The 23,877-nt window shown below is 54.3% G+C and overlaps 1 protein-coding gene across 8 annotated transcripts in view; it reads right to left on the reverse strand.

The window, feature by feature from the left end:
- Positions 1 to 6,684: 6,684 nt before the first annotated feature.
- The window catches only part of PFKFB3 (6-phosphofructo-2-kinase/fructose-2,6-biphosphatase 3), a 73,193-nt gene continuing 56,000 nt past the window's right edge, over positions 6,685 to 23,877 (reverse strand). For 3 of the 8 annotated variants that reach the window (XM_053572444.1, XM_053572447.1, XM_053572451.1), the window contains exons 3-15: positions 23,673 to 23,769; positions 22,988 to 23,054; positions 22,449 to 22,523; positions 22,093 to 22,149; positions 19,429 to 19,553; positions 18,762 to 18,969; positions 17,651 to 17,797; positions 17,415 to 17,519; positions 16,455 to 16,584; positions 15,996 to 16,058; positions 15,813 to 15,877; positions 14,173 to 14,346; positions 6,685 to 9,079 (exon numbers count right to left, since the gene is read on the reverse strand). In XM_053572444.1, coding sequence (XP_053428419.1) covers positions 9,032 to 9,079; positions 14,173 to 14,346; positions 15,813 to 15,877; positions 15,996 to 16,058; positions 16,455 to 16,584; positions 17,415 to 17,519; positions 17,651 to 17,797; positions 18,762 to 18,969; positions 19,429 to 19,553; positions 22,093 to 22,149; positions 22,449 to 22,523; positions 22,988 to 23,054; positions 23,673 to 23,769 — 1,361 coding nt within the window. In that variant the 3' untranslated portion in view covers positions 6,685 to 9,031. Of the gene's footprint in view, positions 12,675 to 14,172; positions 14,347 to 14,378; positions 15,132 to 15,453; positions 15,527 to 15,812; positions 15,878 to 15,995; positions 16,059 to 16,454; positions 16,585 to 17,414; positions 17,520 to 17,650; positions 17,798 to 18,761; positions 18,970 to 19,428; positions 19,554 to 22,092; positions 22,150 to 22,448; positions 22,524 to 22,987; positions 23,055 to 23,672; positions 23,770 to 23,877 lie in introns of those variants that run through there. The other 5 variants (XR_008376203.1, XM_053572445.1, XM_053572449.1 and 2 more) reach the window with 5 other exon arrangements.

Here is a 23,877-nt window from a genome sequence, read left to right on the forward strand (position 1 = left end):
TTAAAAACACACGAAGTAACTTATTTCAGTTCATGTGGAACGTGGTGGGACAGAGGGGTGAACATGTCCATGGAAAAGTTACTCTGATGGCTACAGCTCAAGTTTGGGCCTCAAAGAACTCAAAATGGACAGGTCACCTGTGCCCCCCACCACAGGGGACTGAGTACTTACTCACAATGCAACAGCACACAATATTTTATATGGGGGGACATTGCCCTACATGAGGCATCTTTCTAATGGCCTCCCACACAGCCTTCCTGAATTTTTCTCTCATCCTATACTTTGAAGTCAATGACTCCTGAGTGTGAAAAGGAACGCAGCTTTTGCCAACCTCTCCCGCACTATTCAATACAGTAGAACGTCCATAGCTGACCTCCTCCCCACACTGACCACCTCCCTATACTGACCTAAGCCTCATAGATGGGACAGGCACCTCATGGACGTGTCAGTACAGCAGGCCTAGCTCCCTATGTTGACCACCTGTGCATGTTGACCAGTCTGTTATGGCCCCTTAGTTGGTCAGGGTACAGAAGTCCTACTGTATATACAAAGATGTCTCCAGTGAAATGTGCCAAGGGTCCTCTTTAGCCCCAAGTGGCTAAAGTTCTGTGTTTTAAAGAGATTCTGCTGTCTTCATGGGGGTTCTTTTAACATGGTTTTAGGGATGTGTCAAAACCTGTAGGTGGAAACCAGCACCGTCACAGGTGATCTAGACCACCTACGACATCACGGGACGGGCCCACTCACAGCCTGGAACAACCAGAATCCCACTACTGCCATGCTGAAAAACCCGAGCTTAGGACGACGTCTATAAAACAATCTTTAGAACTCAAAAGAATCGTGTAATGCAGATTTTGAAAACTCACTAAAGGCTTTAAATTTGTTAATTTTTGTTAATACAACTTTTTTAGCTCAACAAAAACATGTTTAACTAAATGGGTGCATTTGCTCAGATGTTCTTTCTTCTGAGAAGAGTCTTCCCAAGCTTCCCTTGAGGAGGTAAATGAATTCCTCGCTCTGAACCTTCATTGTCAGAGGCGCTGCCTGTCCCCCTAACCGCAGGGGCCTGCCCCTCTGCTCTCCTGCAGCTCACAGGCGGGGCAGGGGGCAGAAGCAAAGTAAATACACTCCCTACTCCCAGACCAGACTCCGGGGCACCAGCCAGTCAGGTCTTTCTCAAGGACACTCACCCCTTCTGCAGAGCAAACTCACAGAGCCTGCTCGTGACCCTGGAGTTGTCTCCTCCCACTTACAAACAAACAATAAATCCCCAGTTAAGAATCGCTGTGATTCCTGTGCTCTGGGCAGGAATCAAAGGACCAATGCCCCCCACCCTCATCCAGTTTTACATTATTTCAGTTGTTAAAAGCACCAGCCCACTGAAGCTCAAGGGGCCCGGCTCCAGAACGGAGGCACACACAGGGGATCCCGTGGTACAGACTTTGGCCTCTATCCTGAGACAGAAGCCCCAGAAAGACTGTGGGAAGAGGGTGATGAGACCTGGCTTACAGCCTAGATCACCCAGGCTAGGCTGATAACATGGCAATGGCCCAGCAGAGCCGGCAGGGCTTCGGACGGGGGAATGGACAGTGGGGCATGTTCCCAGCTCACGGCTGGATCTGCTGAGGGGCTGGGCACTTAGGAAAAGGGGGCTAATGGATTCACATCGGAACTTGATCATTTGTGGAGGAGACACAAATGTCAGTCGCTCTCTCCCCAAAAAGTATAAATAAAATAATAAACTCTGGCTCTATTTTCTTTGACTCAAGTTAATTCTAAGTCTCCTAAATAGCAATGTTTGGGCTTCCATAAAAGACAGGGAAAAAAATAAAGATGATTAATTAAAAATACAACAGGTCAATGAGGAGCTTTAGGCAGTTCCATCCTTCTACTCAGCAGAAACCACTGAGGCAGGAAAGTAGCATCTGGTCGCCTGATGTGCGTGTGTGTCAGGAGGGCGTCTTTGGAAGACAGGAATGAGCGACTAACAGGATATCATGGATTTGTAATAATTATACTCACTCATGAGATCATCACCACAATCAAGGCACTAAACATGTCCGTCAGCTCCAAGAACATCCCTCTGTCTTCTGTGTTGTTTTATTTTGTGGTAAGAACAGTTCACTTGAGATCTATCCTCATAACACATTTTTTTTTAAAGAATATTTCTTTTTTGTTTGTTTATTTATTTATTTTTTGAGACAGAGTCTCATTATGTCGCCCTCGGTAGAGTGCCATAGCGTCAGCTCACAGCAAACTCAAACTCTTGGGCTTAAGCAATTCTCTTGTCTCAGCCTCCCAAGAAGCTAGGACTACAGGTGCCTGCCACATGCCTGGCTATTTTTTTGCTGCAGTTGTCATTGTTGTTTAGCTGGCCTGGTCTGGGTTCAAACCTACCAGCCTCGGTGTATGTGGCTGGCGCTGTAACCACTGTGCCACGGGTGCCGAGCCTTGTAACACATTTTAAAGTGCAGAATACTGTACCATTACACTACACAGGGAGTGTGTTAACAGCACATCTCCAGACTTTTTCATCCTGCATAACTAGGACTTTATTCCCCTTGAACAGCAGTTCCCAAGTCCCTGGTAACCACCTTTCTGTCCTCTGCTTTCTGGAGACTGACTGGCTGAAATAATTCACACCTTGTGTATGCTCTGCCCTTCTTTACTTACGATGGTCAGCCTGAGCCAGTGGTCCTCAGCCAGTATCTCTCAGAATCATACAGGGCCCCATCACCACCCCTACACAAAAATACAGACGCCTTGAACCCCTGAGTTACATCACAGCCTCCCAGAAGGAGACCAGGATATGTGCATTTTTGAAATCTCACCCAGGCAGCTGCTATGAAGGACACTGAATAAGAGTCACTGAATTCAAACTGATGGGGTCTGACCTCTAACTGCTCGGCCACAATCCCATTTGGCTGGGGCCCCAGCTAGGAGGTCAAAAGGCTGAGTGGCCAGAATTGGCATAATCAGGCCTGTCCCCAGCAGGGCCTGTCCAGCTACGGGGTAAAGGCCAGTGTTCAAAAGGACAAAGCACCTGTCTCCAGGGCCAGGTGTCTCCCAGAGGCAGAAGCTGGGTGCCCTGTGGCCAGCACAGGACCCTTGGAAGACCGACAGCATGAGTTAGGAGGGCTCTGAGGAGGCAGACGGAGAGAGCAGTGAGGTCCACAGTGTGTGGTAGTGGAGGCGGTCAGCATTAAGAACCCTTCACCCCAACGCAACTCAACTGAGCATCTCAGGAAGACCAGGTGCCAGGGCGGGGTGCCACACACACTGCCTGCAGCCTCCCATCAACACACACCTTTGTCTTCAAAGGCATTCCTCTGGGTTTCAGAAACTTAATTAGAATTGATAAAGGTGGGCGGCGCCTGTGGCTCAAGGAGTAGGGCGCCGGTCCCATATGCCCGAGGTGGTGGGTTCAAACCCAGCCCCGGCCAAAAAAAAAAGAATTGATAAAGGCAGACAAGTATGTGGATGACAGATGAACAACAGATGTGTGCTGCGGACCCATGAGCAACACAGGCAGCAAGGTGATTAATGCACATTTTGTAGCTATGTTCCCTTATTCTGCTGTCACAGTAAGCAAGAGGAAGGGAAATGTTAAGAAAATCCTAAGGAAGAGAGAACGTGTTCACTCCTAAGTGGGGCTCCATCCTCGCCCTCTGCACGCCAGGAGGAAGAGGAAGGGCGGGGATTGGTTTTGCTGCCTCACTGGACTGACTTGTACAGTCCAGACCTGTGTTGTTGGAGAGTCAACTGTATACAGATAACCCAGGTTTTATCCCAACGAGGGCCCTCTCACTGCCAATGTGCAAATGCCCTGGGGCGCCACTGGGGGGCCCGTTCCTGCACATACTCTTGCCAGGGAGGATGTTTGGAGACTCTAATTTGGTGTGTGTCTGTTTCTTCTCTAAATGAAGCAACGTGGGACCAGAAGATGCCAGGATCCAAGCTGGGCCATCTCTCAGCAGCGGCAGGCTGTGGGCAAGGCCCCGAATTCCACCCGTCTTTAGTCTTGACAACGTCACAAATTTCACCGAAGTATCTGTAGGAGTCTCAATGCTTTTCTATTACTCTGGGTATGTTATCGACTTATAATTTGAGGGGTCAAATTTGTTGCAAATATGTTTCTAGCCTACTGATTGCCTTTTGATTGTGGTGGTTGTTTTTTTTTTTTTTTCTATATTTTTTTTTGTAGAGACAGAGTTTCACTTTATTGCCCTCGGTAGAGTGCCGTGGCGTCACACAGCTCACAGCAACCTCCAACTCCTGGGCTTAGGCGATTCTCCTGCCTCAGCCTCCCGAGTAGCTGGGACCACAGGCGCCCGCCACAACGCCCGGCTATTTTTTTGTTGCAGTTTGGCCGGGGCCGGGTGTGAACCCGCCACCCTCGGTATATGGGGCCGGCGCCCTGCTCACTGAGCCACAGGCGCCGCCCGATTGTGGTGGTTTTTAATGACCTTGAATTTGAACATGGAGATTGTGGACTCTCTAATGATTCCTTGGTATTTGTTTTCATTGCTTTTAAGCTTGGTCTTTTCTCATCTAAAAACTGCTTGCCGGGTCCCTCTCCTTTTTAATAGTCTGGTTGTTTCTGAAACACATTGGTCAACGCATGTTTGTAGATACTATGATCTAATTAGCTTCTCCCCAAAAAGTAGCTAACCAAGTGTTATTTATTAAATAACACACTTAGCAAAAACACTCTCAAGATGCTGACTAAAAAGTGGGGGACAGGGCTGAGCACAGAATGAGCTGAGACCCAGCTGGGCTGGGCTGGGGGGGTGGTCTCCTGGCCCGTGGATCCAGACCCAGACAAGAGTGTTGGCCATACTCCGTCTCCCATGGAAGACTTTGCAGGACAACAGGCCTTCAGAAGCAAGTACTCAGTCGCTGCCTCAGCCCCCACTTGCCGCCCACCCTTTGGCCACCAGAAGGGCTTATAGCAGAAGGCACATGACACCAAGCTGCTGTTGCCTCTTGTGAGCTGGGAGAGTTCTCAGTGGGAGGAGCTACTGCCAAGATATTATCTCCGCATTTCCAAAATCCGGGGACAGGGCTCCAGCCTTCTCCCAGAGACTCTGGCCATCTGACCACCAACTGGGCTCTGCTGCCATGGGGTGGGGGAGGGACATGGAAGGACCAAGCCCACCTCCCAGCCCCGACCAGCAGCCTTAGGCTGATCTGCCTGCCAGCCTGATCTACTACCAGCTGCGGACTGCAGAGACACCAGAGGTACATACTGTCATGGTGACAGCCACAGACCTCAGAGTCACAGACACCCAGGACTGAATCCTTGCACTTTACCAGCCAGGTGGCCTCGGGTGATTACACACTTTCAGGAGCCTCCAGTTCCCCATCTGTCCTTTGGCACTCACCAAGGACAAGGTATGATAACTAGCACCAAGGCCTTAGCGCCACAGCCTTCAGTATGTGGTATCAGTATCTACTACCAGGGAATTGCTTGTATGATTTTCAGGGCAGAAAGAGCCACAAGACGTCTGGACTCAGATTTAGGATCTTGGTTATTTCTTTCTGGCACACCCCTCCCGCCCCCTCATCCTCTAACACAATCCCCCTGGTCACCGATTCTTCCACATTTAGTCAAGGGCTGCAGACCTGGTTCAGAGTCTCCGGGATCAATCTCAGAGCTTGCCCAAAAGTTAATGGAATCCCTGTAGGTTCCCACAGCCCAGCAGGCCCAGTACTTTAAAATACATACACCATGTCTTACAGACAAGTCTAATCTTCTGGGAGTGACCGTGTGTGCTCCACCCCTGCACCTGGCCCGTCAGCCCAAATGGAGGTGCCAGGTTGCTGACACCAGCTCTTCACACTCGGGCTGGAAAAAGGGATAAAGAAACACTAATTTGGGTGTCAAGACTATTTTTGGAATGTAGCTGTAGGGACTCCAGGAAAAACGTATCAGACCATACAGGGATGGTGCAGGTCCCTTTGGATCAAGTCCTAAGTCCCTGCTCCGGGCTCCCTCAGTACCATGTCTCTGGCCTCACCCGCCCCGTCTAGGGCCATCAAGACACTGAGGCTCACAAGCGAACTAATGGCCCGACCTTGCCCATCACCAAGTGGGAAGCAGCCACAGCAGCTCAATCTCACTGTCCCACCACCCGCCCCACCTTAGAAGAGGACGGAAGGAGCAGGGCAGGGGACTGTGACAGCACCATGGTGGCATGAGAACTGCCACTGCGAGACCTAGGGAGGGCGTGGACAGCCATGGCTTTCTGCACCAGCAGCCATGGCAGATCCACAGCACAGGGCACATCAGACCCATAGAACGGGCAATGCAAAGCATGAGAACCCTGATAGAAACCACGGGCTCTCGGCCCCAATGCTATGCCACCACAGGTCTGCCAGCTGTGACACAGGCATGTACCCAATAGAGCCCTGAGCAGCACCAGACTGAGTAGCCACCGGCTGGTGGGTGTATGGGAGCCCCCTCTGCATCCTGCTCCATCCTGTCAACCCCAAAGCATGCTAAAGAACCACGTTGGTTGATTAAACAAAATCAGCTCTTTTTGATCTGGCCAGAATGCAGCTCTGTGCTTAAAGGTGCTGTTTGGAGGATGACACGGTGGCAAGTGCACTCACCAGGGCACTGACTATAAATTAAAGATTGATCCCCCCTAAGAAAGGGTCAGAGGAACACTTCACCAGGGCATTTCAACCAGGTATTTTATTGGTCTGGCAACTGCAAAATATACAAATTTCTGAAAGGCATCGCCTGTTTGAAAGCTGGCATGGCCTCATCCCAGGTCACTCGTTCAGACGGGTTTACAGAGCACAGGGGAGTCGCGAGTCACACGGAGAAGGCACCCAAACCCAATACGACTGCACCCCATCTAGACAGCTCTCTACACTTTAGGCTCCCTTATACATATTAAATAAATAAATAGCACATCTGCTATCAAAATAATACAAAAATAAATTTCAAGTATTACAAACAAAAACATCATTGGTGTGGTTCCAACAGTTTTTCTTCTCCCTCAGAATAAAGAGCTTTGCCCAGGGCCTCAGGACAGAGTAAGGAGGGGGAGCCCACTCCAAAACAAATAGGCAAAGTTAGAAATATTGGTCCCAGTTTGTTTGTTTTGAGGGGGTTCGGGGAGGGGGGACCTGTAGGAGCAAAAGTTCCATGACTGTCGCCCAAGCTCACCTTCCCCCGAGGCCACCGGACAGGCAGGTCGCCAGCTTGCACTCGAAGCAGCACAGCTCGTTGTCCCAAGTCCCTGTCCAATCTGTCTCTCCCTACCCAGGCCCCACCCAGGTTAAAGTCCTACGTCAGGCAAAGCCTTCTCCATTCACATACTGGTTTCAGGTAGAGGGGAGACTCACCTTCATCAAGGCCTGTGTTGACGTTCAAAGAACAAGGCCAGAAAGAGGGACATGAGGAACCGCCCTCGGACACAAGGTTGTCAGCCCCTAACATTGGAAAACATGACCAAGCCACACACACTCGTGCGCACACATACCACACACAGTCTGACAAGACTAAGGACATGGGGAGTGGAAGGGGCCCAAGTCAGAAGCTGTTGGGGTTGGACATCCAGGCGTCCTCACGGGCAGGGAGGGTGAGAATGGGCTTGCACAGTATCTGAAGCACAGCCTCATTCCCTACTGATCCAACCAGAGAAACGATTTTTCTGAAGCTTCCCCACTCAGTCCAGGACCTGCCCTGTCCCCCTGGGCTGGGAGGAGGACCTCAGAGTCTCCAGCAGAAGGCAGGAAAGTGACCTTTGGCACCAGCTTTGAGACACCCTGAAAAGGGTCATTTGGACAAACTCTATTGTGAGTTTCTAAACTGTTTCCTCTGGGCATGAGACAGCCCCTCCTGCCCCAGAACTGCAAGGAGCAAGGAGAAACCAACAGGCAGAAACTACTGGTGTCCCATAAGCTCTGCTTTCAGCCACCGCAAAAATGTCACAGATGCTGTGAAGGCAAGGCCAGGCTCCACTCCTCCGGCTTCCCCCGGGGCACCCGGCACAGCTCCAGCCCCATGGCAGATGCACCACAAAGTGTGCAGACAGCTTCTTGGAGGAAGTCCCCTGGAACGAGGCCTTGACTGAGAGATTGTCCCCACCTGGGAACCTGGGCAAGGATGCCAGTCCTGAGGGAAGGAGGCCAGGAGCTCTCCTCCCTGTCATCTGGCCAGGTCAGTCTCTCGAGGATCCATGTGCTCCAAACTGCCCCGTCGTGGCCATGCTCCACACCCGCATTTGGAGGCTCTAAGCCCCGAGTGCGCAGCCCCCCAGCATCTAAGTTCCAGAAGAGAAGGTGTGACTGTCAGGTCACACTTCTACCATGACAAAGTGCAAACACCAGTAGCTCCAGGAGGGCGATTCTCTCAGTACCTCCAAGTCCAGGGAGAAGGAGAGAAGCACTGGGTCCTGTATTTCAGCAAAGTACTTCCTCTGCTGGCAAGGCCACCCTGTCCCCGAAACATCTTCTTCAGAAGCAGAACACAGGCCCAGGCCGGTGTATGGACGTGCCGAGGGCATGTCTCTGCTCACCTCGGGGACTCCTTGGAGAAGAGCCCCAAACCTGCACCTGTCCAGGGCTGCTCCCCACGAGGCATCTTCCCATCCTCAGCTGCTGGGATCTGGCATCCTTTAATTTTAGGATTTGCTGTCAGCATCATCTCGCCAGCTCCAACTATGCCAGGCCAAGATCGCAAAAGCAAAGAACACAGCAGCCCTGGGGCCCTCCTCGGGGCCCCCATTCCTTCCCTCTACTCAGAGTCTCCCCAAGCATCTGAAGGGTCTGCAAAGCCAGACAGCCCTGGAAGATGAGAGAGCACAGGGCGAGGGAGCCGGAGCCTGCATGGCTTTCTGGGGTCTGGCCTGACCCATGCCATGCACAGGTCCCTCCAGCCAGACCCCTGTACATCTCCTGCACCCCAGCCCACTCCAGAAGAAGTCCTTGGGATCGCTTTGGCCTCGGGTATATGGAAGGACACAAGCTAAGCTGCAGAAATGGAAATGGAATGGAACCACCGGCCGCGTCAGCTTCAGTGTTTCCTGGAGGGGTCGGCACTGCTCCGCGAGCCCTTCATGTTCTGTTTCCAGGAGAGAAGAGGAAGTGGGGGTCAGGGTCTGCTGCTGGCCCGTGTCTCAGGCAGAAGACTCAAAGTCATGCAATGAGATGTCTTCCCTCCCTGCCCCCAGGACAAGTGTCATCAGCCCAGCAGGTGGGGAGCAGCCAGGGGTCCCAGAAAGTGATGGAAAATAACACCAGAGTCACAGAGAGAGGAGGGGCTGGGCAGGAGGCTGGAGGCCTGAGTGGAGGCAAGTGTGTGTGGGGGGGGGGGGGGCTGGGGACCAGGCAGCTCGGTGGCCACGCTGGAGCTGCTCAGGGACAGCAGTGGGTGGCTCAGTGCCCTCAGAAGCCTCATGCATCCAGATTCCAAGAACACAGCTCAACAGACAGAACACAGATGACGCATGGGATGGCCGGACATATGGGGAGACCCAGGTGGGAGCAGGGCAGAGGCTTGTCACTAAAGCAACATCCCAGCTCTGAGCACCACGGCAGGTGAGAAGTGCCTCCCCTAAGGCCCTGGCCAGGTGTCAAATCCCCCTCAAAGCTGTACACCAGTTGTGCAGGGTGGTCAGAGACCACTTATCTTCAGTCTCTGTCCCCTCCCCCCAAATGGTATGCTTAAAAAAAAAAAAACATTGTTAACACAGCCGGGGCACAGGAACATGGCAAGGCAGGGATCTTGTCAACCTCTTTAACCTACCACTCAATTAAAAAACACAATTTTTAAAAGTATTCTGTGCTCCTGAGCATCTCTAACAAGACTATTCTGGAGGGGGTGGGGGGAGAGCACAGAGCCCACTCCCACCCCACATGGACCCAGGGCCACAGCCAGAGATGCCTCAAGAGAGCAGAAGCACGAAGCTGGGAGCACCACAGCTTTTGCCCAGACAGGGCAGGACCCAGAAACCCAGGTGATGGGCACCTGTTGTGAGTCGGGAGCTCCAGCTGGGCTCGAGAGTGCTGCCCTCCCAGCCACTGCTGCTGGTTCCAACCTGCCGGCCGCACGGAGAGCCCACAGCTTCCAGCACCCACAAATGACAGTGACACAAGACACTGAGAACCCTAAGGCCAGGGCTGTGGCTGTCATTCACTTGGGAGGGACCCCAGCTCAGCACACATGGTGGGGAGAGGGAGACAGACCAGAAGACCTCACGATGATGGCGCCGCGGTCAACACCTCCCGCCAAGACAATGAGCCACAGAGTGCACGATGGCCGGTCTGCACATAGACCACGACGCCACAACTCGGGAGATGCAGGGCGTGGGGACGTGCACCCAGGCATTTACCTTCCCAGGTCAGTAAGGAGAGAATTTTGAGAAAATGTGACAGACACTTCGTCTTTCAAGCATAGTAGGAAAGAGGAAAAACAGGTTGGAAAAGGGGGGAAAAAACCTTTAGTAGGATTGTCCTCCCCATGTGCATTAGAAAATTAGAAATGAAGGTTATACCATGAGTGAGTGACAAGGGGCATCTCGGTCTGGGGCAGTGGCATAGCTGCTGGGGAGACCTGGCACAGGGCCGAGTCGGGGCATCCTCTCACTCTATCTGGGAGCCAAGATGGCCAAGCCCCCAGGGCTTTCCCTCCCATGTCTGCACTCTGGAAATCCCAAGGCTGTGGTGGAAGGAGCAGGAGGGCAGCCAGATGCAGACCGGACCCCAGGGAGCCCCGGTGTTCCCATGTCCACCAGGCTAAGTGATACAGCTGTGTCTACATTCTCATTCATCAAAACACCTTATCAAGTTATGGCCTCCTGCCCGGTATGGTGGCTCACACCTGTATGTAATCCCAGCACTCTGGGAGGCCAAGGTAGGTGGATAGCCTGAGCTCACACGTTCAAGACCAGCCAGAGCCAGAGCAAGACCTTGTTTCTAAAAACAGCTGGGTGTGGTGGTGGGCACCTGTAGTCCCAGCTACTCGGGAGCCTGAGGTAAGAGAATCACTTGAGCCCAAGAGTTTGAGGTTGCTGTGAGCTATGATGCCATAGCACTCTACCAAGGGCAACAAATAAGACTGTCTCAAGAAAAAGTTATTGCCTCTGCTTTATAGGTGAGGACGTCAAAGTCCTGGAATGGCTCAACGTGCCCAGAGTTCTAAGGACAGAGGCCGCCAAAGGAACCAACCAAGATGTAACCCCGGCTCAATCTGACCCAAATCATAAATTCTGGTCACAGGGCCAGGTCAATTCTCAGACTCAGACATAGTGGCAGAGAGGGGTGGGAGGGAGGTATTTTCACTGAGCTGGAGGGGCTCAGGCCGAGCACACTGATATGAGCCCTGGAGCTAGTCAAGCTCATCACTAACAGTACAGGGAATGTCCCACTTGGAGCCTCCCAGTGGGAAGATTTCTTTCTTGGCAACATCAGGGCATGGGTGGGAAGGACCACGACACACACGGAGGTAGGCTCCAAACCCAACAGCTGGTTTCACACAAGCAGACCCCTACCCGGAAGCAGCCCAGGCTCTGGTTTGTGCTGCAAGGGATGAAGGGCACCAGCCTATGGGAACATGCACCCGTGGACGTTGATGGGCACACCACCAGCTAAGCAAATCTCAGCTGTGGACACAGCTACAAGGGATGGGCTGCAGGGGGTCGGGGGGTTCAGCAGTGGCCCAAAGGCTGCAGAGGCAAAGCCTCAGGACAGAAGCTTGCAGGGAGGACCAGCTTTCGAAAAGAGGACAAGCACTTGGCCTCAGCCCTCATCTGGTGAACAGGGACTGGCTGCGGGTGCCCAGCACACTCTCCGGGAGCAGCAGCACCCCAGCAGGGGCCTCTCACCGCATGCCATCACCACACCCCAAGCTCAGTGCAAGTCCAGACACAAGCCTCATACTCTAGCATCTCAGGGCTATCCTGACGAGCAAAAATGGAATGACAGGGCAGCTGTGACTTGAAGAGCAAAGAATGACATCTCGTGGAGCTGCCACCAAAGCTCTGGGACAGGCAGGCCTCAGCTTCTGCAAATGGGACTCAGGGCACTGAGTTATCTATCTGGTGACTGTACAAGTCAATGCCGTCCCCAAAACTCCGCAGAAGGCTCAGGACCAAGGAAGGGTAGACCAAATGGGATGGACTCAGGAGCTATATTCAGCTCCTGACACGAGATAGCCAGATCCACAGAACGGCCCTGTCCAGAGCGCTCCAGCCCAGCCACACTCCCCTCAGGGTCCCTTGTCCTCAGATATTTGCCTTGCAGGTCAGGCTCTGGCTCAGTTTTCCTTTCAAAGTGCAAGGAAGCTCCCAGTGAGGGGGTTTTAAGGCAAAGGTAGCAGCTGCTGGCCCTGCCCACCACCAAAATCTGAGGCTGAAGGAGGACATACGGGTTTACACCGAGCCAGAGCCCAGGCGGGACCAGGGAGCAGAAATGCCAGGACATGCTGACCACCTATGGGGCCACCGTGACCTCTCGGTCCTTTGCTGAAAACCTCACGAATCCCTCTTCCTTCCTCCTCCCATACACGTCTCTCCTCCTTCCCCCCAAAGACCTCAGACTTCACACAAACTGTCCCTATCCTCAGTATCTGGACAGGTGGGAGGCAGGCTCTGAAGCAGGGGAAGGCAGCAGAAACACGCAGAGAGAGATACTTACAGGCAGGCCTGCCCTAGCAAAGGCTGCGAGGGAGGAAGTGGAGAGAGAAGTCAGTGGGACGAGTCCAGCACACCCCACACCAGCCCAGCCGGCGGCCGCCACACATCCCAGAAGACCCGGCCACCCTGAGGGACCGTCCTGCAAATGTCAGGACAGCTCTGCACTGGGTGAGAGCACAGGGCCTTTGCAGCTGCGTCCTCCACAATGGAGGCCCATGCAGCTCCAGCTGTCATCCACACACACATGCTGGTCCCCTCACACGTCACAGCAGAGACCTCTGGACTCTGTCACCCTACACTGACACCAGAACAGAATGTCACAAAGACACCATTTCAGATCTCCTCGGATTTCAAAAAAACCATCTTGGATTTGAGGCCTGAGAGTAATACTTATTTGTCTTGGTTTTTTTTTCAGTTTTTGGCTGGGGCCAGGTTTGAACCCACCACCTCCGGTATATGGGGCTGGCGCCCTACTCCATGATGCACGGGCGCCACCAGTAATATTTATTAAGAAGCCCCTGTCCTACTCCATCACACATAACACTAAGGAATCAGGGCCGGGAGAGTGACGGACCCTGGCAATTACGTACTACACTTATGCTGTGCCCCAAACCAGGTCTCCCCTCATCCATGCACCCTCCCCACGTGCCCAACAGTGGACTCGGCCTTGCCTGATTGGCCTGGTGTGACTGGAGCTGTTCCCATTCCAAGGGTGAGAAAACTGAGGCCTAGAGGACCAAGTGACCAACGGAGGTCACCAGGTTCTCCCTACATCACAGTCCAGACACCTCCAGGTTTAAGGACACTCCAGGCAGAGGCAGGAAGGATAGGGGGCTGGAGAGAAAGGCCTAGAGAGGGCATCTACGGAAACTGAGCTGAAGCTGATTTGCAGGGCCTGCTGGGGTGGGTAGGTGGGGGACACCCTTGTGCACTACCTGAATCTGAGCCCAGAGATTTCTACGTCCCACGTATTTGCCTTTGAGGAAAAGACTGGTTTTCTGGAAACAAAGCTCAATGCCCAGCAGCCTTCAACCTGGAGAGCTAAGGAAGCCCATGGGAAAGGAATGACTTTCTCTGCTTCAGAAACAACTCTCGACCCTGACTGGGATGTGGACACGTCAGCTCTGCCTGATTCTACCCAGTGAGGCCCTGGTCCTCAGGAAGCACACACATGTCACTGCCATCACCCAAGAAGGCAGCCTGGTGACTCAGAGTCATAGGGAGCCGCCTTCTCATGTTCCCCAACACGAATGTGTACACAGACCCCTCACACGCAACGCAGTGCACACATATGCCACAGGAACACCCACCCATGCACACAGCTCACACACACACACAACACGTAACACACAGCAGTGGCAGCACACACAGCCACACAACACAGATGCACAACACAGAACACACATGCACACACACACCACGCAGACACCCACACGTGCATACTCGCAGACACAGGTGCACAGGCAGCCCTGGCCCTGAGGCCGTCCCCCAGGCAGACAGGAGGAAAGAAGGGGTCACTGACTTGTCCGGGCAGCTGCGTGGGCACCTCTGGGGGCAGGCAGCTGGGCAGGGTGGCTGAGGTGGAGGCCACTTGCTCCTCAAAGCTGTTGATGCGCGGCTTTTTGGTGGGCTCGGGGCTGGCTAGCGGGGTGACGCTATTGCGCCTCATGAGCGGGTTAGGTCCCTTCTTTGCATCCTAAGCAAGACAAAGACAAAAGAGAAAGGGGCCCAGTTATGAGGAGGGAGAGGGGAGCACACCGACAGGCCCTCTGCCCCTGGGGTTCAAGGGTCAACAAGATAGCTGAGTAAGTGGCCAGGACCACGGCTGCTACCTATGCTTGTGTGCAGTGACTCCCCGTCAGCAAGAATGGGGGCGAGTCCCTCCCGTGCCCCTTCCCCAAAGGACACCCACACAGACAGGCAAACACAGCACGTGAGAGGCAAGGAGGGGAGTGGTGACAATCGTGGCAGAGAGTGAGATCAGACACGGGAGTCTGGCGTCCTGCCCCCCACAGCTCAGAAGGGAGTCTTGAGGGTGAGGCCTGCGTCTGAGGCTGTCGGGGAGTGGGGGGGGGGGGGAAGGGACCGGCATGGACCCCCTGCTGCCAACTCTAAGGCTGGGTCTGCAGAGCACAGGTGCTCATGTAGCAGTACCCTGGCTGAGGATCAGACATGGAGGCTGCAAAACCTTCATGGAGACCAGACGCGGGAAATCTACAGGGCACAGTCTGCCTCAGTGAGTGACAACCTAATGGGCTTCCCACAAGGAGGCACAGCAGGCTTGGCTGGAGCGGCGGCTCCCTGGCTAGGGCTGTCCACACGCACCAAAGGAAGCACAGCAGCCAGTAGCGTGCGTGACAGGCGGGTCCGGGAGGCTGGGGGACACAATCCTCTTAAAGGTGAACTACCAGCCAGGGAACGGCCAGCGGAAGCCGGGCAGACATCTCCTGCCCTTAACACCAAAATCCAACAGCCGAGCTCCTTGGGAACACGGAGTCACGTGTTGTGGGGACTCCACAGACAGAAAGTCATGCTCAGAGCACAGAAAGGAAGCACAGCACGGTACCTCAAAGGCTCCAATACAGGGGACAGGGGACTTAAACCCACTTCATGACTCACGATACACAGAAGCCCAACCTGCCAGCTGGGGTCAGACAGAAAACCCCCGATCTGTGGTTTTCTTGGTAGGGAAACAGCTGCTGCCAGGCCTCGAAACCTCCTAGAACCCTCCCTCCATCACCCAGCCCTGGCTCTCCAGCACCACTGCCTTCCTTGACACAGCTGTGCTCTTGTGGGCCTGTACCTAAGTGCATGCGGATGACGCGGCTGGAGTGCCGATCCTGAACCAGTGACCTTGAAAGCACGGTTTTAGCTGCCTGAAAGGAAAGGTGACAGGAACCCTGCTCAGTGTGTCTTCAGGCAGCAAACGTGTTTCCCTTTTAATACTCCTTGGGCCAGGCAGACACAGGGGAGGAGAGCATGGGGAGAAAGGAAAGAAAAGCTCAGCCTGAGAAGCCACAGTAAGACCTGACCCGCCAGGCGCAAGGCGACACACAGACTGGCCTCTGCTGCCAGCCAGTCTTGGGACCTCCCAAGGGTCCCTGGCTCCATGAGGGCCAGTGCACGACAGAGCTGAGCAGACGCCACAGGGCCTCCACTCACCTCTGACCGCTCTCGGTGGGTGCTGACGGACTCCACGTTCAGGTAGATGGACTCCACACGGCAACCTGTAGGGCACAGGTGGGGAGGCAGGCAGCTCCTGTTAAAGGCTGCCCGCCTACAGCCCACAGCCACCAGGAGCCACCACCCAGGGGCAGGACTTGGCAGGGGTGGCTGGCTGCTCACCATAAGCAACAGGTGTAAGCTTCAGGACAGTGTGGAGGGGGCATTTCAGGTACGGCATCTCCTCTGAAAGAGAGGGGCACCACCGTGAGACAGGAGGCTTGAGCGGGGCAGGGAGAGAGGACATGCCGGGCCCAGAATGAGAGCTTCAGCCACTCGAGGACCCTTAGAAGTACAGCCTGGGCGGGTGCACCAGGCCCAGCACACAGGGCGTCCCACATGGCAGGTGGTCCTGAAAATGACTATTTCTGAAGAAGCACAACCCAAACCCGCCCTCCCAAAATGAGAACTAAGGAGGAAAAAGCCTTTCTCAAATTTGGGTGTGCCCAGGGGTTCCGAGGGACTCAGACATAAGACTTAACATCTAATTTAATGTTTAATCACAAGCCAGGACAGTGGCCCGAGGAGAAGGGCCGCTCCAACCTCAAAACCCTCCCTCCTCCCCACGGCCTGCGGTGGCACCTGCACTCTTGTCCAGGAAGTAGGCCAGCAGGCAGCGCAAGACGGCCTGGTGGCAGATGACCAGCACGTTCTCCTGCCGCTCCAGCTCCATGATCACAGGCTCCAGGCGCTGGACCAGGTCCTGGTAGGACTGAGCACAGGACCGGCCGCCACATCAGCACAGGGGTCAGCTCAGGCCACAGCCCTCCATCAGGCAGGCCAGAGAACTCACCTAAGTCAGTCTCTCATCAATCAATCAACATGGAGTCTACTAGGGAACACAGCCCAGCCACAAGCCCTGGCCCAGACTACAACATGAATGGGCCTTAACATCTTTATGCTGTATGAAAAAGGCTGGACAAATGGGCCTCCAATGGCATCTGACCCCACCCCCTAATGGAATGCCCAGAACAGGCAAATTCGCAGACTCGGGAAGCAGAGTCCGGGCTGCTGGTGTGGGGAGGGCGAGGGCCAGCAGGTCTGGGTTGTCCCTGGACTCAGGGAAATGATTTTTTGGTGATGGCTGCCCCGCACGGCAAATATATCACAAACTGCTGAACTGTTTCTTTAACATGGTTAAAATGGTGAATATTGCGCCACATGGATTTGATATCAATGAAACAACCTGACAAGAAAGAGCAGGGCTATACCCAGCAAGGCTTCTGCCACCTACATGGGGTCCCAGTGGGGGAGGCCCATCAGGAAGCCAGAGGCCATCGTGCAGGCCTACAGGGACTGGGGGCAGGGAGGATGTGCTGGTGAACCCAGGCCTGCGCCCCCCCACACACACTCTGTTGGGCAGCCAGCATTATGCTGCCGTGCATGGGAAAGGCCCCCACCAGGACAGAGCACCAGCAGCCCCCTTAGGTGGCCATCTTTTCTGTCCCATGCCATCTGTCTACACGTCCTGAGACACACACAACCCAGCTGTCCTGGGGCTGCTCCCAGAGCCACTTGACCCGACTATAGGCCCCCACTCACCTCCCCCGTGGGGTAGCGGTAATAGTACTTGTCCTGCTCACGCAGCGCATACTCCTCAGGGTAGGTGTCCTTGATCTCCTCATAGGTCAGCTCCTCACACACACCCTATGGGGACGCCATCAGTCACACAGGGCACATACCCAGAGGAGCCCGGCTGGCCACTGTGAGGACTCTCAGGACAGGGCCTGAGATGCCCGAGGATGAGGTCCCCCTGGCTGCACCTGCCCGGGACTCACAGCGTCGATCTCGTTGAGCGCCTTCCACTGCTCATAGGGCAGCCTCAGCGCCTCTGCTGTCTGAATGGTGCTCTTCAGCTGGCTGGTCCACACCCGGAGGTCCTTCAGGTTCTGCTCCTCCACGAACTTGCTCAGGGCACTGGCAAACTGATGGCACAAGGACAGGGCCTGACCCAGGGTCCCAGGGAAAGAGAGGACCTGACCTGGGATCCCACAAGGGAGGAGAGGGCCTGACCCAGGGTCCCACAGGGGAGGAGAGGGCCTGACCCAGGGTCCCACAAGGGAGGAGAGGGCCTGACCCAAGGTCCCACAGGGGAGGAGAGGGCCTGACCCAGGGTCCCAGGGAAAGAGAGGATCTGACCCGGGATCCCACAAGGGAGGAGAGGGCCTGACCCAGGGTCCCACAGGGGAGGAGAGGGCCTGACCCAGGGTCCCACAAGGGAGGAGAGGGCCTGACCCAGGGTCCCACAGGGGAGGAGAGGGCCTGACCCAGGGTCCCAGGGAAAGAGAGGATCTGACCCGGGATCCCACAAGGGAGGAGAGGGCCTGACCCAGGGTCCCAGGGAAAGAGAGGACCTGACCCGGGATCCCACAAGGGAAGAGAGAGCCTGACCCAGGGTCCCAGGGAAAGAGAAGACCTGACCTGGGATCCCACAAGGGAAGAGAGGGCCTGACCCAGGGTCCACATGGGACTGTGCTCCGTCCTGGTGAGACAGTGTACCCGACAGCCATCCAGGATGGCCAGCTCCCAGGACACAGCCTCCCCAGAGTGCTTCCCAGCTCACACTCACTCAGGCGCGTGCATCCACAAACACAAACACAGGCACACTGAGGCGCAGTGAGCACGTCCCCCACCTTCTTGCCCCTGCTGGACAGGCCCTCTCCACAGCACTTCCTAGCTCATACTCAGGCAGGCGCACGTGCGCGCGCGCACACACACACACACACACACAGGCACACTGAGGCGCAGTGAGCATGTCCCCCACCTTCTTGCCCCTGCTGGACAGGCCCTCTCCACAGCACTTCCTAGCTCATACTCAGGCAGGCGCACGTGCACACACACACACACACACACACGGGCACACTGAGGCGCGATGAGCATGTCCCCCACCTTCTTGCCCCTGCTGGACAGGCCCGAGTCGCCGCCAATGCGGCCCTGCAGGTTGTGCTCGCTCTCGCCGTGCCGGCACAGGTAGATGGCGCGCGGCTGCACGTGGATGTTCATCAGGTAGTACACGATGCGGCTCTGCATGTGGTCCTGCACCCTGTTCACCAGGAACCGCCGCCCCACGTCGATCACCTTGATCAGCGACAAGTCCCTGGGAGAAATGCCACGAGCACCAGCGTCAGGCCCGCCCCAGCAGTACAGTACCCCCGGCCAGCCAGTCCCCAGGACACAAGAACCGGGGCCGGGCCACGCACACCACGGGCCAGCCGTATCCTCTCGAGAGTCCGCGTGTGAGCTCAGGGGCTCCCTCAGCCCCTGTCTGCCTCGAGGCCAGCTGGCCTCCCCCCAGAGAAAAATGAAAGGGGAAGGGAGGGAGAAGGACGGAACCATCAGAGGGTCGGCGGTAAGATTAGGCACAACTACCTCCTGTCCTCCCACAGAGGGTCTGAAACATTCCTGCTGAATGTGGCTTGTCATCGAGGAATTTTTTTCAAGAACATTTCAAAGAGAGTTTATAAAGGTTTCCAGGAGCAAATGCTTTGTGGGAACATCAAGAAAACATGAAAAACCCTGACAGGTCACCCGGAGAGAGTCAGCCCCTGGGAATTACCTGTCCCACGTGTCGGGGTCGAGGGGCTGGTAGCTGGCCTCGTAGCAGCCGATCCGCCTCATGAAGTCGTCCATGGCTTCTGCCGAGTTGCAGTCTTTGTAATCCGGGCTGGAGATTTTAACTTCCTGTAAAGCCACAAAGAGGCAGCTGATGAGTCACGCTGGAAGGCTTTCTGCTTAGATTAAGCAGGATTTGGGGCTTCAAAAGGGCAAAGCACGAGGACTCAGAATGAAGATTATCCTACCCAGCATGTAAGAGAAAAAGAGAAAGAGCCCATGGGCGGGGCCATGGAGTGACAGTCCCTGGGGAGGATGCCCCAGGGAGACAGAAGACCATCAGGCAGAAGGGCAGAGACAGGATGCCACAAAAAACTCCTCCGGATGGACCGGGGAGTTGGGATCAGGACAGCACCCGCGTCACCCACAAAGAGCCTGACCCCCCACTCAGCTGAGTTGCTCAGGAGCACAGGCAGCAAGACAAGGCTGTGGGTTAGTTACAAGGGGCACTTGCTGGCCCCATCTCTCACGGATCCACCCCAGACACCCAGACAGGTCTGCTGTCATCTGCTCTAGCCAAAGCTCTGCCCTCTCCTCTTCAGGGCTCACCCTCCTAGGTGAAGCCCAGGCAGAAACCACACTGGGGTCTGCCAACACCCATTGCTGAACAGTTCTGAGGAGCCCAGCAGATTTTAGGGAAATTCAGCATGTTTTAATGCCTGTGGCTCTTTTCCTCATCAGCAACTGCCACTTTTCAAAGATCTGAGCTGGTGGGAGTCAGTGTGCCACGAGCAGGGAGTGTCAGGTGGAGAAGATGAGAAAGTTCTGCATGTGGATGGTGGTGAAGTCTGCCCAGCCACACAGTGGGACAGATACAGCTGCACCCATAATAATGGTTAAGATGGTAAATTAGGCTATGTACATTTTATGGCACTGAAACAAACTATGGGACCACAAACTAATATAACCTCTATGGAAAGTCACGTTGAGGCACCTCAAAAAACTAAAAGTAGACCTACCACCTGATCCAGCAATCCCACTACTGGGGATTGACCCAAAGGAGAAAAAGACATTTTATTAAAAAGACACTTGCACTTAAATGTTTATAGCAGCACAACTCATAATCACAAAGATGTAGAAACAACCCAAGTGCCCATCGATACATGAGTGGATTAATAAAATGTGTCTATGTACACCATGGAGTACTACTCAGCCATTAAAAAAATGAACTAATCAATATCTCTTATATTAACCTGGATAGAACTGGCGACTGCTCTTCTAAGTATCACAAGAAAGGAAAAACCAGTACCACATGTACTATTACATTGGAACTAATTGATCAACACTTACGTACACATATGGGAAATAAGATTCATCAAACCAAGCGGGTAGTAGGGCAGAGGGGGGCGGGGTAAGTCATCTGACAGGTACAAATGCACACTAAGTGGATAAAGGGCACGCTGATAACTTTCACTCAACCTGTACAAAAGCAAATTATGTAACCAAAATATCTGTATCCCTGGAATATTCTGAAGTAATAAATTGATTAATTAATCAAAACAAAGTATCTAAGTTCACAAATTGCAGGGCCCAACTGCAAACTTGCTTTGAGGTTTAATCAGAGAAAGAGATTTCTGGATATGAGGGGCTGGAGCAAATTACTGTCTGTGTCAATGGACTCCCAGACAAATGAAAAGCTCCTCACTAAGCACACTGGTGACTACTCACTGGGGAACAAGCACAGTCACGCCAGAGACATACAGCAAAACCTTTTGTTCAGATGATGGCAATTTCTATTTCCCTGCACTCTGAGCCTCTTCCTCTGGACCCACTGAACAAATCTGAACTGATTTCTCACAGTTTAAACAGCCCTTCCTGAAACGTGAATGCACTTCTCAGAAATACTTGTAAATGTTTCCACTGCTTTGGAAAAAATACAGCCATGCTTAGAGTACCCTTTAAAAGTGCACTTGTACAAGCCACGTCACAATACTTCCTGCACAAGTGTTCAGAACTGCTTTTCTGTAGAGATGTATCTTATTCTGATAAGATTAATCTCCAGAGAAAATGATCTCCAGTGGGAGGAGGTGACCTGTGTTAAGTCTCCTTAATGATGTTCCTCTTTAATGGCATGTTGCTATCAGCTGATAACATTTCAGAATTAATCAAATTTCACTGCCAAGTCCCCTCAGTGTATCCAGGCAAGCTCCCCACCACCACCACAGACAGCAGGAAGAGAGTCTCCTGCCCCTCCTTCCTCCCAAACTTGGGGACATTGCAGCCAACCAAGTCCTGTAGCTGCTTGTGAATGCACAAGCGTCCTCACCCAACAGGGCTGCAACAGCAAGAGATCAGCCTGCTGTCACCTCTGGAGGGGTGGGTTGCCTGTGTTGAGGCAGTCCCCTTGGCACCTGGCTGCCAACGTCCTGTTTTGTCACTTATGCTTCAACTGAGCCTGAGTGCTGTCTCCAAAGACGCGGGTCAATCACAGGACAGGCATCCAGGCTGGACACCACTGTGCACTTCTGACCTCAGGACACAACCGACAGCAGCTTGCTCTGACGGTTTCGTTACTTCTCTGAGCCCAACCCGGCCACCCCTTCCCCAAACCATAGATGTGCTCAAGGCCTCAGCTGCCCAAGGGGAGTGGGGTTCCTAGTGGTCTCACCATGATGTTGGAGGCTACAACCGTGGGGTCGTCACACACAGACTCAATGAAAAAGGCCTGAAAGAAGAAGGCAGGAACATAAGAAAAGAATAAACACTGAGGGCCCACGGTGTCACCAATGTGCCAGGTGCTGTCATCACCACATGTGGGAGGAAGGGACTTCGAAGACCCACCTCCCCACTACTGCACCTTCCCCTCCCAAGGGCTCCCCACCCCCAAGTCCTGGTGCAAGTCCTAGTGCCTAAAATAGGGCAGGGGAGGTGAAGGACCAAGAAGGAATCAGGGGATCAGCTGTCCCAAGATCCTGTCCTCCTTCTCTCCCAAGCTCTTGGGGCAAGACAAGACGCATGGCTCACCTTGAAGTCATTTTCTTTGGCAAAATGAAGGATCATGTGTCTCCTCTCTCGAGTAGTGTTGGTAGCATCAAAAACCTGATGGGGAGCGAGAAGAGCCAGGAAGAAGAAACTAAGTTTGAACTTAACAACATTTACCTAAACCAGCAACAAAGCCAGGCCTGTCACTTCCAGGAATGAGCTCCCAGATGTACTTCCAGGGCAGGGCGTGCCCACCTACGGGCCTCTCCAGGGGCACACCCACTGCCCACTGCACTCAGGGCCAGCCCCGAAAGCAGCCAGACGGTATGGTGCAGTGTGGGGCACACAGAAGGGCCTGCCCGCCCCAGAGGGGGCAGCGGCCCACAGGGAGGCTAGGCCCCGAGTCCACCCCACTACCACTTTCCCGAGTCATGGGCAGCTCTGGCTTCTGCTTCCCTCCAACCTCTGGGCCAGAGGCACGTGTCCCTGTCCCAGCAACCTTCAATGGCTCTTGGCACTGCCCAGGCCAGTGAGACAGGACACCCCCCCGCTCTGGGACCAGGTGCACCCCTCAAACTCACTGCAATCTGTCCACCTTCCTTTGCCAGGTAACTCTTGACATCTCTCAAGGCGGCTAAAGCACACTGCCTGCACACAAGAAAGAGAGGCTGCACATCAGCACAGGCCCAGGAAACCCCCTCATGTGCCCCAACAGAGTGACTAGCCCTTCTGTGTCCAAAGCCTTCCATGCTGGGCTGAGGTGGCCAGACTGTCCTTGGGCCCAGAGGCTCTCCAAATAAGGACCCGTGTGGGTGACTGTAGGCACCCTGGGAGGTGATGCTGGTGTGTGGAACTGTGCCCTCGAGAAGCCCAGAGCCACCCAGAGTCTCACTGAGCTGGCTCAGGGTGGGTCCTGGCAACAGCAGCTCTACCAACCACCCAGGTGACTGAAATGTGCAACCAGCTCCAAACACCTGGAGGGTTTCACCACCTCGTGTTAACAAGGAGTCCCTTCCAAACGTGAGCAGATGCTTCTGGTGAAAAGGACAGCATCACTCTCAATGACAGGTGGCCACTGTCGACCTATCTGCCACTGACTGAGCTGGACCATCGGGGAATAGGACAGAGCAGTGTGTCTCAGAGAGACCTGGGGCCATCGCTGTGCTGGCCAGCTCTGATGGCCACACCACAGGCCAGCTTTGTCTTGCTCTTACGGAACTGGCTTCTGAGCCACATCCCCGAGCCCCCGCAGCGCAGCAGCCTCACCTGCGCACTTTCATGGCCTCCTCATTGTCGGGCCGGAAGAAGTTGTAGGAGCTGTACTGCTTCACGGCCTCCCGCCGATACTCGCCCACATTGAACACTGGGGGGACAGGGCACACGGGAGCACCGGCTCAGCCAGGGGAAAGGCCACCAGCTTCCAACACCAACTCAAGTCAGATGAGGGAGGACCTAGGAGGCAGCCCCACTC

Source organism: Nycticebus coucang, chromosome 20, assembly GCF_027406575.1.
Source record: "Nycticebus coucang isolate mNycCou1 chromosome 20, mNycCou1.pri, whole genome shotgun sequence".
NCBI lineage: Eukaryota > Metazoa > Chordata > Mammalia > Primates > Lorisidae > Nycticebus > Nycticebus coucang.